This window comes from Chionomys nivalis, chromosome 25 (genome assembly GCF_950005125.1).
Source record: "Chionomys nivalis chromosome 25, mChiNiv1.1, whole genome shotgun sequence".
NCBI classification, from domain to species: domain Eukaryota; kingdom Metazoa; phylum Chordata; class Mammalia; order Rodentia; family Cricetidae; genus Chionomys; species Chionomys nivalis.
This window is the reverse complement of record NC_080110.1, coordinates 29,193,554-29,209,117: the sequence shown is the minus strand read 5'-3', so window position 1 is coordinate 29,209,117 and position 15,564 is coordinate 29,193,554. Positions and strand designations below refer to the sequence as shown.

Here is a 15,564-nt window from a genome sequence, read left to right as displayed (position 1 = left end):
TCTGAGCTTTGAGGGAAAAGGGAGACAGTTAGGAGGTGAGCAGTGTTGCAAGCAAAGCAAGGTGAGGAGGGGATGAACAATCCTGGTGAACTGGGTTGCAGCAGGAAGGGTGGAAGCAAGAGGCCACTGGTGCAGTCAGGGAGGCAAAGGTGGGCAGAGGAGGGTCTCCATCCTCAGTCCAGCAGCCCTGCTTCTCCCCTGGGGTAAAGACCGGGAGGAGGGCAGAAGGAACCAGATTCACCCCCAGTCTTGGAGTGGGGCCTCAGCCCCAGCTGCCGAATGGTGGCAGGGGCAGAGAGACACCTGTCTGAGCTGTTCTAGGCTGTAGTCCAGCTCAGAGGATAAAGGAAGAGGAGCTGGCGAGTTCTGAGAAAAAGGTCCAGGAGACACACCTACTGAGCTCGATCTGGCATGCAATCCTGTGAGAGGTCACATACAACGACATTCCTTAGAGTGCCTGCCTTGGGTGCCTTTGGAAAGTGGGCTGCAGGACAAGTGTGTGTGTGTGTGTGTGTGTGTGTGTGTGTGTGTGTGTGTGTGTGTGCGCGCGTGCGCCTGCGTGTCTGGGTGTGTGACAGCAGCTTGCATCCTCTCCCCTACCAGCTTTCCTCCTCCCCTCCAGCCACCCTGGGATTGGTGACTCTCAGCCCCTCCCCTCGGCTCCCCCAAACCCTCCCAGAACCTTTATCAGGGAGCTGGGACTGGTCCCTGCCACCTTCCAGAGCCCTGCGCTCTTGCGTCTCTCTCTGCAGCAGCACCAGCCGGCTCCCTGATCCTGCCGTCCAGCCAGCTCCACAGGTAGGTTCTGGGTAGTGCGGTGGACTGCAGCTGGCCCCAGGATGATGGGCTTAGAACTAGAACCAGAGGGGAAAAAGGGAGAGGGCAGCCTCTGATAGGCAAGTAGGGTACCAGGAAGGCATCAGAAAGGGCCTGAGGATGGAGACCTATTAATGTTTAGCATCTGGGGCCAGAATCAAGACTGATTCTTACAGGTTAGAAAGTTTTTCTCTAAGTCTCGGGGTTATCTAGTACTACAAGACCGTATCCAGGGTCTCTTCTCAAGCTAACTGAAGAAACAGACCAGTGCACGTCCTGTGAATCTATCATCCTTATGATCTAGAGACCCCCATACCCTATCATTGCTCATTGTTGGGCAGATCCCGGGGAGATGTTTAATGGGGGACCCCCTTCTCAGAGATGCATTTCACTCTCTTCAGATCAGGGCTCGGATAGGGGAGGTGGAGAGCTGGAAAAGTGTGGTGGAGCAGAGCTGCGGGTCAGGGTCAGGAAGGCGGGCAGGCTTCCCACCAAGCTGTGCCTTCCTTCCTTTCACCTCTGTCCTCTAGGCACCATGAGGGGCGCCATGCTGTTCGCGGCCATCCTGGTTCTCTGCTTGGCTGGCAGCTTCGGGGCTGTCTGTGAGGAGTCTCCGGGGCAGGTGGCGCCTGCTGGGAGGCACAGCGAGGTAAGATGTCCCCTGACAGGATCCAGTACCTCGGGGAGACTTGAGATTCTGTCCGTCTGGATAGCTGGAGGGAGGAAGGTGGGCTGGTGGCATTTTGTCTCTAGATTTCTCTCCTGTTTCCGTTGTCTCCAGGGTATCTCTCTGTCTTGGATATCTTGTAGATAAAGTGTACCTTAAAAAACGTTGCTCAGCATTATATGGATGGAGTGGATTGCATTAGTATATTTAGGAGTATATATATTCTTTAACAATTACAGAAGAGGCTTGGATCTGAGAGAGAGGAGAGGGAGTACATGAGAGGGGTTGGAAATGGAATAATGTAGTTATATTTTAATTGCAATTTTTTAAATTAGAAAATATGTTGTTCGGTTGTTTGTTGATGACATGGTGATCGAGTGGTGTTGTGGGTAAGTTGGCTACACAAGTTCTCTGTAGTCTGGCTCAGTTCTGTCTCTTGGCAAGGGACAGCTCCCCTCCTATGGAGCCAGACGCAGGCAGGATTTCTCCCCTGAGTGGCCCTCTGCGTGCTATTACATCTATCAGTTACACATGTTCTCTTATTTTCCTGATGCAGATCCCGCCCCCACCCTCTCCTTACCCTCCTCCCACGGTCCCAGGTGTGTCTGAGGGCCCAGGGCGTCCCCTTCTCTCCCTTCCTTGCCTACTTCCAGTCTCTGTGTCCTCAGAGGAGTAAAAGAAATTGAGAAGCAGGCCAGGGTGAGCCTGCATTCCCAGAGGTCCTTTAGGAAGAAGAATAGGACTTGTCAGGGTCGGTGCAGGGGGAGCGCAGGGAGGAAGTCTTTTCAGGGGTTTGGGTTGACAGCAGTTACATTGGTACAAATTTGGTACAAATGCTTTTAAGATGATTACAGGTGGGACTTATTACAAATTCAGCGTGTGAAGCCTTCTGCCTCTCCAGCTCCAGTCTGGTTAGCATCTCATTAGAGGAGGTGGGCTGAGTATTTGAACAATTTGGGAAAAGTGGCTTCTGGGAAGCGATGTACTGGGCAGAGAAAGAGAGAGAGAGGGAGAGAGAGAGAAGGAGAGAGAGAGAAGGAGAGAGAGAGAGAAGGAGAGAGAGAGAAGGAGAGAGAGAGAAGGAGAGAGAGAAGGAGAGAGAGAGAAGGAGAGAGAGAGAGGAGAGAGAGAAGGAGAGAGAGAGAAGGAGAGAGAGAAGGAGAGAGAGAGAGGAGAGAGAGAAGGAGGGAGACAGAGAGAGAGAGAAGGAGGAAGAGAGAGAGCATGCACACACACACACACACACATACATACACACACACTCACATGCACACATGTGGTCGCCTGGGCAGCTATGAGCTATGCAGGTGGCAGTGGTTACACCAGGTCCAAACAAAACCTGCTGCTAGGTAAGTGACAAGAACAGGCTGTGAAGTCAGGTGGTAAGACTCTCTGGGTTCTTCAGAGACAAGCCTACTACAGCACCTAGGGCCCCAAGGAAACCCCTCTGCCTCTCTTGGTCAACAAAAGAGACCACCTCTTTCCCCAAGGTCTGTGAGGAGGAGAGATACTGGGTGCACTATGTGTGTGGGGTGCCTGGGTAGCTTATATGAGGTGTATCCTGGATGTCCTCCGTAGCCCAAGCGTACTAGGCTCTAGAGAGGGGCACAACTGAGATTCAGGCCAGAGGACACCTGCTAAATGTGCAGGGCCTTTCTTGGGGGTGGGAAATTCATGGCGCATTCAGGGGACTGATTGCATCCTTGAGCAAACCGGTTCCTGAACCTGGGGCGTTGTCACTGAGAGGTGGCGGGAGCTGGGTTGGGCAGGGGTTCCAGGAGACAATCACCCTTAGCTTTGGGAGACAGCATGATGGGCATCCCAGGAAGTCAGTTACCAGGCCTGTCGTTTGGGAAATCTCCACATGACCCCAAACCTCGCCATGCGTATGAGCACCGTGGGGTCACATTCAGATTCAGGCCCTGTCCAGGTTTCAGGTAGGTGTCTGCATTTCTGACAAGCCCCCAGTGCTGCTGCCAGGGTGTTGGATCCCGCTGTGGTGGGTTTGGGGCAAGGCTGCTTGGTGCAGGAAGAGAGCAGGTGGATGGGTGTGGACCTTGGCCCTCAACTCTCCACTCCTCTTTCCCCACAAGGACTCTGGCCTCTATCAGCTGCCCCAGTCTTTGCTGCGGAAACTCTACGACAGCCGCTCCGTCTCTCTGGAAGGATTGCTGAAAGCGCTGAGCAAGGCTAGTGCGGGTAGGAGGAGGCTCTGGAGAGGGAAGGGGCAGAGGGCAGGGCTCTGAAGATGAGTTTTGGGCTGGGAAACCCCTTCAGTGGGGAGGGAGACGGGGGGGGGGTGTCCTAGTGAGGGCTGTGATTTGAATTCCTCTCTAATTGCTGCTTTCACCCACTCTTGTGCTGGGCTTCCCAGGACCTAAGGAGACATCACTTCCTCAGAAACGTGAGTAGTTTCTTCCTTATCTGTGCTGACCACTGGCCTGGAGTTCCACGGGCGAGCAGCCAGTCAGCCTTTTGGCTGATCTTGACTCAGATGGTGCAGACAATATGCCATCTGTAATTGCTTAGCCAGCCTTTCTGAGTGGGAGATGGCACCAGAAACAAGGAGAGAGCAGGTTGAGGGGCACGGAGACGGTCCCACCCCTCACCAGTTGGTCCCTGGGAACTAAGTAGGGACTCTCCTGTTGGAAATGAAGACTCTAAGCCACAGACCTGCTGTGGTAGAAAACTGGTATAGTGTGGGTGTGTGAGTGTTGGGGGAGGGGCGGAAAGAGAAGACAAGCAGATGATGCACCTGCTAGCAGTGGGGTTCAGGCTACAGTGAGAGAAAGAGGAACCAGATGTGGTGACACACATCTGTAATCCCAGAACTCGGAGGTTAAGAAAGGAGAGATGGAGAATGCAAGGCTGGCCTGGTGCATAGCAAGTTCTGGGACAGCGACAGGGTAGCATGCTTAGACCTTGGGGAGGGGGAGAGAGAGAGAATAGTCTCAGAAGTCTTGACATGTATGTTGACAAACAGTGGCCTTTTCTTTCAGGTGACATGCATGATTTCTTTGTGGGACTCATGGGCAAGAGGAACAGCCAGCCAGGTAGGGTACACCCAACAGGAGGGTCTGGGTACTAGCTCAGGTCTATAGTCAGGATCAGTCATGTCCCTGAGCACAGTAGGACTTCCCTGCTGTCTCTGAGCACGGTAGGACAGCCCTGCTGTCCCTGAGCACGGTAGGACAGCCCTGCTGTGGTCGAGAGAGGGAGCTGTTCTCCCAGCTCTGTCTTCCAGCGCTGCCTTTCATAGCCAGCCAGTCCTTCACTGATTTGGAAGAATTCTTTTTAACTATGATGCTTCCTCCACCCCAGACACTCACACTGATGTGGCTGAAGAGAATACCCCCAGCTTTGGTACCCTCAAATAGCCCCCTGGTAAGAAGAAGAAGGTAAGCTCTGTTGGCTGGAGGGGTGAGGAGGGTGAGGAAGTGGGAGCTGTTAGCTGTGGCTTTCTTTCATAGATGCTACAGAGCACACACCTTTGCCCTAATACAGACTCATCACCAGTGTCCAGCACACCGCGAGCCAAACGCAGTGACGCTCAGAGATACACGCACACGCGCATGCACTCATCCACACACTCTCTTTCATCTCTTTCTCCTGTGTCATGGAGCAGACAGAGGGAGCGGTGCTAGGAAGCAGGGAGAGGCATCCCCCGGGTTGTCAGCTGTGCTTTTGGACACTGTCTTCTTGTCATCTGTACAGAAGACGGTGAGATCATCTTGCAGGCCCTGCAGGTCTGATTCACAGCTGAGGCATCTGCCTCCCAAGGAGGCTGAACTGTGACGAGCTATAGCCTTGGAATGTAGTCAGCGCAATTCTGGTTTAGGAAGAGATTCAGGCATGCTAAACATCTGGAAATAGCTGGAAACCACATCCTAGCCACTCAGTGCAGCAGAGTGTTTGAAAGCATGTCCTAAATTCAATATGAACCTCACCTGCCTCTCTTTAACTGTGTCTCCCTGGCCAACACCTGATGTAACGTCATGCCTCAGTTTTACAGACGAAGCCTTCATAATGGTTCCTGGCCCTCTGAGAGTCATCTATATTATGGCTCTTCTGGTCTGGAAGCCGAGCTTGCGGGAGGGTGGGCTGAGAGTGTCCTCATGTGTCCCCCTGGCTGACTTTTGTCTGACTGCTGAAAACCGTCTAGGCCAGACCTCGGGCCTGAGTGGGCTGTGAGATTCCTCACTTGTCCACTAGTGTGAGAGTCCCTCAGGGAAATCCAGTCAACACACAGAAACTTCTGCCTCGATGCCATCCACGCACACATGGCAACAGCAACTCAATCGATGCCTTCCTTTTTGCTGGTTTCTAAAGAGAGGAAGACAGGAGTGAGGTCGTGGGGGCGCTGGGAAGCCTCTGCAGTCTGTGCAGCCTCCTTCCTCTCTCCCCTTGCTCTGGGAATTCAGTCACTGGTCTCAGGGTGGCAAGGCGGAGACCCAAGAAGCTGACCCTCGATACCACCTGTTCATGACTCCTTCAGCCCAGGGACTGGGTCCAGTCCCCCTTTTACTGTGGGCGAGAGGGCACACAGGGCTGTAATAACTGTAACTCGCTGATTACGTGGTGTTCACCATATCATTTTGCTCTCATTAGATGGTTATTTCAGTCCCGCCGATGGCCAGATAATTATACGGGTAGCTATATCTGGGTGACATACTCTCTTCCAACGTTATACACTGGCCATAAAGATAATTACTGTGCAATTTTGCCATAGTATTTTATACAAATGGTAAATGCAAGTGCATTGTGGAAATCTCCTTTTTAATATTTGCTGGTGAATCCAAGTTCTTTCAGAGGGACTGAGCCAGTAATTGCAGCTTTCCCAATCCAACCACTGACGGTATTCTAAACCTGTTAGGTGCCAGACAGATGGGACATGCGGTCCCCAGGGGCTAGCATTTAAAGTCGATTAGAGGAAGTGGATTAACACGGATAACTGCGTCATCTTATTTCATTCACATAACGCTACTGAAAACAGAAGTCATTAAGAGCCTGTCTGGGAAGAAGGACTGTGAATGGGGGAGGGGTGGGGAGGGGCAGACCAGTCCCTGTGGATGGGATGTGTCTGTGCCAACCTCCTGGTGGGAGAGCTGGCTGACAGGAACTGGGCTCCTCACTTTCCTGCACGCACAGCACAGATCACGACACCAGGACAATGTTTAGTACACTGTGGGAGGGGCAGGCACCCGCTGCCAGCGGTTAGTCCCCAGCCCAAAGGTTTTCCCTTCTGTAGAGATGGTCATGTCTTGTTTCTTCAGTGGGTGGGTGGGATAGTGGCGCTTTGTAGGACTTAGATGGGATTTTAAAGTTTTATTTATTTGTGTCTTTAGCATTCTGCTTTGGACCCCGACTTCCTCACGAAGACAGTCCCCCGACTAATCCCAGCGCATGCTCTCCGGTTTCCCTTGCTTTCCCATCTCCTCTTGGCTCTCTCCTGCTCGGCACAGAAGCTGCATATGAACAGCCTCAATCCCTTGGGCACTAAGTATCGACTGTGGTCTCGGTAGTGTCCTGCATTAAAGATACAATGTCTCCTCTTCAACAATAAAGGGTTTCACCAAGGAGTGATGTGAGAGATTGGTTGATGAGTGAGTGGGTTTCTCCAGAAATACATATATTCAAAAAGATGATACAGGGCCTGCAAAGTGGTTCAGCAGGTAAAAGGGTTGCCACACAGGCCTGATTACCTGAGTTTGATCCCTGGAATTCACTGCGGAAGGAGAGAATAGATCTCAAAGATTGTTATTTGATCCACATTGTGCAATGGCATCGGCCCCTTCTCACACACACACACACACACACACACACACACACGTGAGCGGGGGAGGGAGGGAAGGAAAGAGAGACTAAAATTTAAACAAAAACACTACACATGACAGCTAAATAAGTACATCTTCATTTTGGACACACTAATTGTTCTAATAGAACCCTAAACAATTCTTCATACAATTAACATCGGACTTGGTGAATAAAAGAACAGGTATACACCAGATAGACACACATCTGTAACCCCATTGATGTGGACTATTATTTTAACTAGGCAAGGATGTGTTACGTTTGTTTCTGCTACAGAATATTACTTTAACTGTGTAAAGGTGTGTTACTTTGGTTTATGTTGTGTTTGTTTAATTATGGAAGGCAGTTTTACCTTGCCCACGCAAGGCACCTGATTGGTCTGATAAAGAGCTGAGTGGCAATAGCTGGGAAGAGAAAGGATAGGCAGGGTTGGCAGGCAGAAAGAATAAATAGAAGATGAGGGAAGACTGAGAAAAAGAGGCGAGAAAGAGGGGAACACACCAGGGGTTAGAAGCCAGGCAGCCATCAGCCAGCCAGATATAGGGAAACAGTGAAAGTAGGGTATACAGAAAGAAGGTTGAACACCCCAAGGCAAAATGTAGATGAACAAAAACAGGTCAAGTTAAAGAGCTAGCCAGAAACAAGCCTAAGATAGGCTGAGAATTCAAAACTAACAAGTCTCTGGGTCACGATCTGGGAGCTGGTTGTTGGTCCAAAAGAAAAAGCCTGGAACACCCAAGCACTCAATCTGGGTCACATAGGGAGACTCCGTTTCAAGGGAAAAAAAACAAATTTCACATTTGGATAGTTTGAAGTAATCTAATTGTCATAGATCAGTTTCAGAAAAGGGGAAAACAGACATTCTGAAAGGGTTGCCTGTGTTTCTAGGTGAGGCCTGGGAAAATTCAGCCAGCAGCTCTGGCAAACATACTTAGGGGGCTGTGTAAAGATTCTCCCCTCTCCCCAGCGTGGGTTTTAACAGATCTGGGGGATGAGAAGGTAGCCATTCTTGGTGGCTGTTCCCTCCGGGGTATGTCTGATTATTGCTGTCTTTGGTCAGAGGAGCTGTGATCTTCCATTCGTGTCCCTCCTGAGGCTGGCTTATTAACATTCCCATGTGAGGGGAGGAGGAAGGCTAGAGGCAGAAGCCTAAGGAATCCCTGCTCCTCCCCAGCTACTGCAGGGAGCCTCCTGTAGTTCTAGGTCAGCTGCCTGGACGACGCTGACTGGGATACAGCTTTCATAAGTGTTGCCCATGCTGGGGTGAGGGGCTTTTCCCACAAATAACCTGCTCCTCCAAGTAACCTGAACTCCAAACTCATAGGCTCACCAAGCTGACCTTTAGACACAATTATTTCTTTGGTCTGTTGTTGCCCTCTCTATCTGGGACCAATAAAAATGCCCACCCTCAAAAATCCGCACGACACCCACTCATGGATTTTGTAGTATAGCAGGGTTATGGACAAGCAAACACAACTTGATCTAGTTGGGGTGGAGGCTAGACAGGGAGGTTACTACAGAGGTCCAAAGAGAAGTGATGTCCTCAGTATTAACTGGCTGCTGCAGTCACAGAAAGGGCAATCATTACCTCCGGCTCTTCTTTCGTAGTGAGTCCATTACCAACCCTTTCAAGACTGCATAGTAGACCCTAGAATGTGACCTTACATGTCATGAGTGTGGGTGTCTTTTATCAACCTGATATGTTAATGATCACAGTCCCAAGGGGTGGCTCTGTACCCCAATCAGGGAAATCCCTGTGCTTCCCAGTCTTAGCCAGGTGTTGTAGTTGTGTAATTGAGCTGGGGAAACACAAAGATGGCGCTCAGCCTTCCCAAGGACCCTCAGAACCGGGCTTTGGAGCCAGATGCCCTGCCTGCAGTTCTTATACGTCAGGGAAAGTTCTAGTTTCCAACTGGGTCTCCTTTTGACCGACAGCTACACAATCCAGGTGGGAAAAGGAGAGAAAACTCCCATTCACAGCCGGATCAAGAAGTGACGCACTTGGTGATGTCAAGGACTACCACTGAGAATGAGAGACACTGAGGACTTTTGACTGTATGTATGCCTGCAGGCCAGAAGAGGGCACCAGACCTCATTACAGATGGTTGTGAGCCACCATGTGGTTGCTGGGAATTGAACTCAGGACCTTTGGAAGAGCAGGCAATGCTCTTAACCGCTGAGCCATCTCTCCAGCCCCCACTGAGGACTTTTGAGACAACCTCTCCCTCACCCAAGGAAAGTGGGGGGAATGGATCTAGGTGGGAGACCATTGGGGAGGGTCAGGTCCTTAAGGATGTGGTGGAGATGCTGAAGTGTAGCTTGAATAGGTATTGAGAGGAAACTGCTCATTTGTTCCCAACTGCTTAGACCCAAAATAATCATACAGAAACAATATTGTTTGGCCAATAGCTTAAGCATATTTCTGGCTAACTCTTATATCCCAAACTAACCCATCTCCATTAGTCTGTGTACTCCACGTGGCTGTGGCTTGCTGGGTAAAGTTCCATTTGGGGTCTGTCTCTGGCAGGGCTACACGGCTTCTTGACTCCGCCTCCTTTTTCTCACTATTCAGTTTATCCTATTGCAGGCCCAAAACAGCTTCTTTATTCATTGACCAATAAAAGCAACACATACACAGAAGGATTTCCCACACCATTTCCCCTTTTCTGTTTAAATAAAAAGGAAGGTTTTAACTTTAACATAGCAAAATTACATATAACAAAACAGGTATCAAGCAAGAATGTTACAATATTTATATCTACTTTATCTTTTATCATAACTAATGAAAACTATAATTATAACTATCTATTCTTCAACTCCATCAAAGACTGCAGAAGGATATATTACCTAAGTAAACAGGAAGTGCATTGTAAGCAACTTCCAAAACTCTAGAATTGACAGAGACATCTCACTGCCTGGACAGTCACCCAAAGTTCTTCTTTGGTTTGGTAACATTGGAGCATCCCTCTTCAGCCTGCAGGCCATAGTATTCAGCAGACTTTTCCATGAAGCAGGAAATTTGAAGATCTGTTTTGCCTTGTAATGACAGTCCATCAGTTGCTTTCTTCTGTGTCCTGCAGAATGTCTGGCAGACTCTTTCATGAAGCAGGAACCCCAAAGGATGGTCTCACCTTTAGGCAAGTTCAGCAGTCATTTTTCTGTGGGTCCTGCATGTCCATTTACAGTCCAGGCAAGAGCAGTTTCTTGCCCAAATGGCTAACAAAATCTATGAGGAACCTCTTCAATGCCCATCATCCTTTTGAAGTAATTGGTGCTGCCAGGAGCAGATGTGTCTCATTGTCATGAAAAGTCCTAAGTTTTTAAAACATTTTAAATGCCATATTTTGAAGGTCTTTGAAAAATTTGAAGAATCCCTATCTAATTGGAATATATCTCTACATATCTAAAAACCCTAACTAGGGGCTAGAGAGATGACTCAGCAGTTAAGAGCACTGACTGTTCTTCCACAGATCCTGAGTTCAAGTCCCAGCAACCACATGGTGGCTCACTACTATCTATAATGACATCTGGTGCCCTCTTCTGGGGTGTAGGTATGTATGCAGGCAGAACACTGTACATAATAAATAAATACTTATTTAAAAAAAAAAACTCTAACATAACTTACAAACTTGACTATTATAGATGATTATCTATTAACCTATATTTCTTAATTATACTTACATTTAAAATGAGTGCACAAACACAATACCTTAATCAAGAGCAGAAATATACATATAACAAAACTGATCTTAAATTCGTATTCAATAAAGCAAGATTCATATCAATGCAAATCTGTATAGCATATCCTCCTTTAAATATAAACAAGCATTTATAAACAATATCTGGGAATTTGGGCATAGTTCTCTCCAAACTGCTTTCTTCTTTTTGTTGCATGAAGTGATTTTGGGGGTATTCATGGCGACATTTCAAGAGGGTCTTGATCCACCAAATCACATTAGTCTGGAATAAATCCACAGGTTCTCATCTTCTGTGGAAACAAAAGCAAAACCTCTTTTCCAAAGCAACAAATCCCTAGACCCAAATTTTGGAATCAAGATACCTTTAAAATATATAGGATGGTTTAGTTTAGCAGCCCATACAATGAAATATCTCTCTATATTTAGCTCCTTCACAGTCAAAAAATTCAAAGAAAACACAATAGTGTACATAATCCAGACTCTCTGTGTATATTCCATCTTTATGTGGCTTATTTGTTTTTACTCTATTACTTTTTATTATTTATTTTATTATCTTTACTCCTTTAATCTATGACTGTCTGTACATTCTATATTACATTTACTGTCTCTTTACTCTTTTTTTCCTCCCTCCCAAGCCTACATACATTTTTTTAAACACACTATATCTCGTTTAGAGGTCTTTTATGTCTGAATCTGTCCTAGTGTGTATATGAAATCCTTTTCTGATAAGAAGCACTTCTTAAAATGATAAGCATATTACTGAGACTAAGGCTGCTTTGCCTTTTGTCTCTGCCTAGCTCAACATGGCGGAGGTCTGTGTAGCGTGAGCCATGCTCCCAACCCCATTTTCAGGAACACAGTGGGTCTGTGTTTGTTGCCATTAAGCAAGTTGTAGCACTCTGCTTACAAACCCCGTTTACATGCTTGAACTCCTGAAAGAGCCAGAGTTCATGCCGGCAGCATGGCCCAGGAAGCTGCTGTTTGGAAACTGCCCATTTTTTTCCCCTGCTACCACTGAACCAGAAAGAAAGACCTCTCTTAAAGGAATCATGCCTCTGCTTGCTTCTAGCAAACACAGCAAGAAGCTGAGTTAAACTCTGTTTTTTATTTTTTGTATCTAGAATTCCTTTTCAAGCTCTCTCAGGTTTTTATGTAAATGTAGTTATCCACGTTGGTGTGCCAATCTGTTGTTGGAAGCCACCTGTTTGTTCCCAGACTTGAAATAACCACTCAGAAACTATATGATTTGCAATACTGTTTGGCCAATAGCCTAATCATATTGCTAACTAATCCTTACATCTAGAATCAACCTATTTCCATTATTTTATATTTTAGCATGAGGCTCATGGCCTACGGGCAAGGTTCCAGCTGGCAGCTGCCGTCTTTCTCCTCTGGTGGCTACATGACATCCTTTAACTCTGCCTACTCTCTATATGTATCTCTTCCCGCCTGGCTATATTCTGTTAAGCCACTGGCTGAAAGCAGCTTCTTTATTTATTAACCAATAAAGGCAACAGATATATAGAAGGACTTCCTACACCAGGGGCCAGAGGGAGGACTCAGTTATCTTTGAGGGGCTGCCCATGCCCTGATGCTTATATGAGCAATGGAGATTGCACTTGGTCCATCTTTTTTTGGGGGGGAGGGAGCAAGGGTGGGAGAATGGACCTGGGAGGAAGGGGAGGCAAGTGTGATTGAGGTGAATTGTGTGAAATTCCCAACTAATCAATAAAAATATTACATTGCAAAAAAAGAAATGTCACCGTACTCCAGATAGAGCCATTCCCTAGAAAACCACCTTTTGACCTTCCAAAATGAGTTTTCTACAGAGTGTTTGATACATGTTTGCGGGCGTGGGAGAATTTCTTAGGGCTGTGAAAGCCCATGAGTTGGTTCTGCTCAGACCTGGAGTCTGGCATGTATGCTAAGCTGCAGCAATTGTCTGCCAATAGAACATAGATGCAGAGAGGTTGCTCTCTGGTGGGGCAGGCGAATATTACAGCGCCAGGGATATCGGGAAATCAGTCTCTAGAAATCTCCTCCTCTCTTTCTTTCCTCACTACTTAGCCCAGGCTGGCCTCAGATCCTCCAAATCCTCTCGCCTTCTAAATGCTGGGCATTTGATGCCACATTCATCTTCTTAAATTCCTATTTACTGTACTTAAAGAAGCAAGGTGGGATTGAGACCCTCTTCTTCCTGTTCTAAAGAGGTTGAAGTCTACAGAGACCTAATTCCCCTACTAAAGTCCTTCCCCTGTAGTTGTGTGCACACGTAGCTGTTATGCCCAGATCCACGAAGTCCCCCAAAAGCCAACAAGGAGACCAAGTCCTGTATGCAAAGAGCCTTTATTTTATGCAAGTTTGCAAACTTGGTCTCTCCGCATGCCCAACGTACTGGAATAAACGGAGAGCCCCGAGCTCAGTTAGAGTTGGGTTTTTATAGTAGTAAAGGTGGGGGTGAGGGGTTTCTGAGGTTCAGGACCCCTGACTGGCTGACATTTGTGTAGGGGAGTCCTGGTGAGTGTGTGCTGGCAGGTGATCCTATCTACAGCAGTTAGAACTTTGGCTTTTTTTTTTTTTTTTGGATGGTCTGTTCTTGGGTGGTACTCAGGTAATCTTAGTTTATGGTTCTTCCTGCAACCAGGTATTGCTTCAGGGTGAACTACTGAGACTCACGCCTCAATAAACTTGATGGCTGAGTCCTACTCTGGCAGGTGATAATGGTTGAAGTAAAGAACTTCCTTTGGGTGCTCTGTTCATCTGTGGCTGACCAACGCTGGCTCCCGCAGTGGCATGGTGACCGCGTGGTGGCTGTCTTCTCACAGTGCTAGGGAACAAACACCACACTTTGGTCTGCACCTTTCAGGTGGTTTGCTAGCTGGTGAAGCTGACTGAACTCTCTCCAAAGAAGACTGGGGCAGCTGGTGAGAGAGGTGGAGCAGATCTCGTGAGACCTGTGCCTGGCTCTAGAGTCATGCCTGAGCTCTGGGCACTGCCTTGCCCAGCTGGGTGAGCTCTGGCACTGCCTTGCCCAGCCTGGGGGAGCTGGACCTGTCATTGGAATAGAACATCAACCTTAAGTAACTCTCCCATTGCAGAGCACAATGAACCCCCTCACCCCAAACTAGAAGAACAGGTTGCATGACTGCTGTGCAAAGTTTTGTGGGAGACAAATATCTATTCACCCCAGAGAAGACACCAATGGCAGACCAAAGAAATAACTCCATCTGAGTCTAGCTTGGTTTGTGAATGAAAAAAAAAATAGAAGAAGAAGAAGAAGAAGAAGAAGAAGAAGAAGAAGAAGAAGAAGAAGAAGAAGAAGAAGAAGAAGAAGAAGAACAAGAGAGAGAAAGAAAGGAAAGACCACTGCTCCTAGGTGGAGAAGGTTTAGTGTAGATACAGCCAGAGGCAGGGACCTCTGAGAGAGTCCAAAGTGTACATGACCCTGATCTGGGCCATGGGGAGAGGAGGAGGAGGGAGAGAGAGAAGAAAGCAGGTGAACCCAGTGCAGCAGCCACAAAGCCCAGGGGTACAAAAAGAGTGGGTAACCAAAACAGCTGGATTATATAGGGAAGGGCAGCCAGGGCCCGGGTCTGGAAAGTTCAGGGTGGGGGCGGGATATGCCAGGCAGGAGGGCCCTGTAGCAGGTAGGGCTTGAGGAATGTAGGGAGAATCTGGCCCGCAGTGTCCGTTTTGATGTTAAACAGGCACCTTATCCATTTGTCCCAGGTTGGAAACCTAGCTTGGTAAACCAATGAGTTTAATTAGGAGCTTGAGTGAGGGGTTATTTATAAGCTTATAGGTGTATGGGTAATTTACAGGGGTAATTTAAAAAACGTCTTAGCAATTGTGAACCGCTCATCCACCCTCCGGTAGGTGGGTGTCCTCCAAGCCCGCAACCGTCAGCTGCCCGTGTCTAGTTTCTGGTCAGTTTGTTACCTGCTAGGGTCACCCGAGAGAAGGGAACCTCGACTGAGACAGCCTCCATGTGACGAGGCTACGGATAAGCCTGTGGGAGCATGGTCTTTTCGCAGATCTGTATGGGAGGGCCCAGTGCATTGTGGATGGTGCCGCTCCTAGACAAGTCACGCAGTAGGAGAAGCAAGCCAGTAAGTAAGCCGTGTTTCTTCCTGGCCTCCGCTTCAGTTTGTGCCTCTGGGTTCCTGCCATGGCTTCCCCTCATGATTTGTCAGCCGAGGGATGCTGCAGAAATCACACCATGCACCAGATCATGCCAGCCATTACTGGGGGCCGTGGGCGAAAGGCCACCTCTAATGGAGGTAGGAGAAAAGTGGGCCAGTGATGGCGGGGACTTTTTAAAAGGGCATGCATTTCACATTTGGCGGCTGGTGATGACATTTCGCTTTTGGCGGCTGGTGCTGAGTTGCTCAAGGTGGGCTGGGATGTGGGGGTGGTAGGGAGTGGGGAGTTCTCAGGGGAGAGAATCTGGTTCCTAACACCCTATGGGTTGCTTTTGGTCACGGTGTTTTTATCACAGCAATACACACCCTAAGGAAGACACTGCCTAGATGTCCCGGAAAGGAGTGGAACCTCTTGAGTCCCCCACCAGTG

General features: G+C 48.3%; 1 protein-coding gene across 1 annotated transcript; it reads left to right on the top strand.

The window, feature by feature from the left end:
* Positions 1-660: 660 nt before the first annotated feature.
* Tac3 (tachykinin precursor 3) lies at positions 661-7,052 on the top strand. The gene is made up of 7 exons (XM_057758185.1): positions 661-798; positions 1,347-1,465; positions 3,577-3,682; positions 3,858-3,887; positions 4,483-4,536; positions 4,805-4,881; positions 6,829-7,052. Exons 2-6 carry the CDS (start codon positions 1,352-1,354, stop codon positions 4,858-4,860), a joined length of 360 nt encoding a protein of 119 aa, XP_057614168.1. The 5' UTR covers positions 661-798; positions 1,347-1,351; the 3' UTR covers positions 4,861-4,881; positions 6,829-7,052.
* The last annotated feature ends 8,512 nt before the right edge of the window (positions 7,053-15,564 follow it).

What these genes read in the sequence shown, in the direction of transcription:
- Tac3 (XM_057758185.1), top strand. Translation starts at nt 1,352, where the DNA reads ATGAGGGGCGCCATGCTGTTCGCGGCCATCCTGGTTCTCTGCTTGGCT. An exon ending in CTGCTGGGAGGCACAGCGAG is followed by an intron (nt 1,466 to 3,576) that starts GTAAGATGTCCC and finishes TTTCCCCACAAG; the next exon opens with GACTCTGGCCTCTATCAGCT. An exon ending in CAAGAGGAACAGCCAGCCAG is followed by an intron (nt 4,537 to 4,804) that starts GTAGGGTACACC and finishes CCTCCACCCCAG; the next exon opens with ACACTCACACTGATGTGGCT.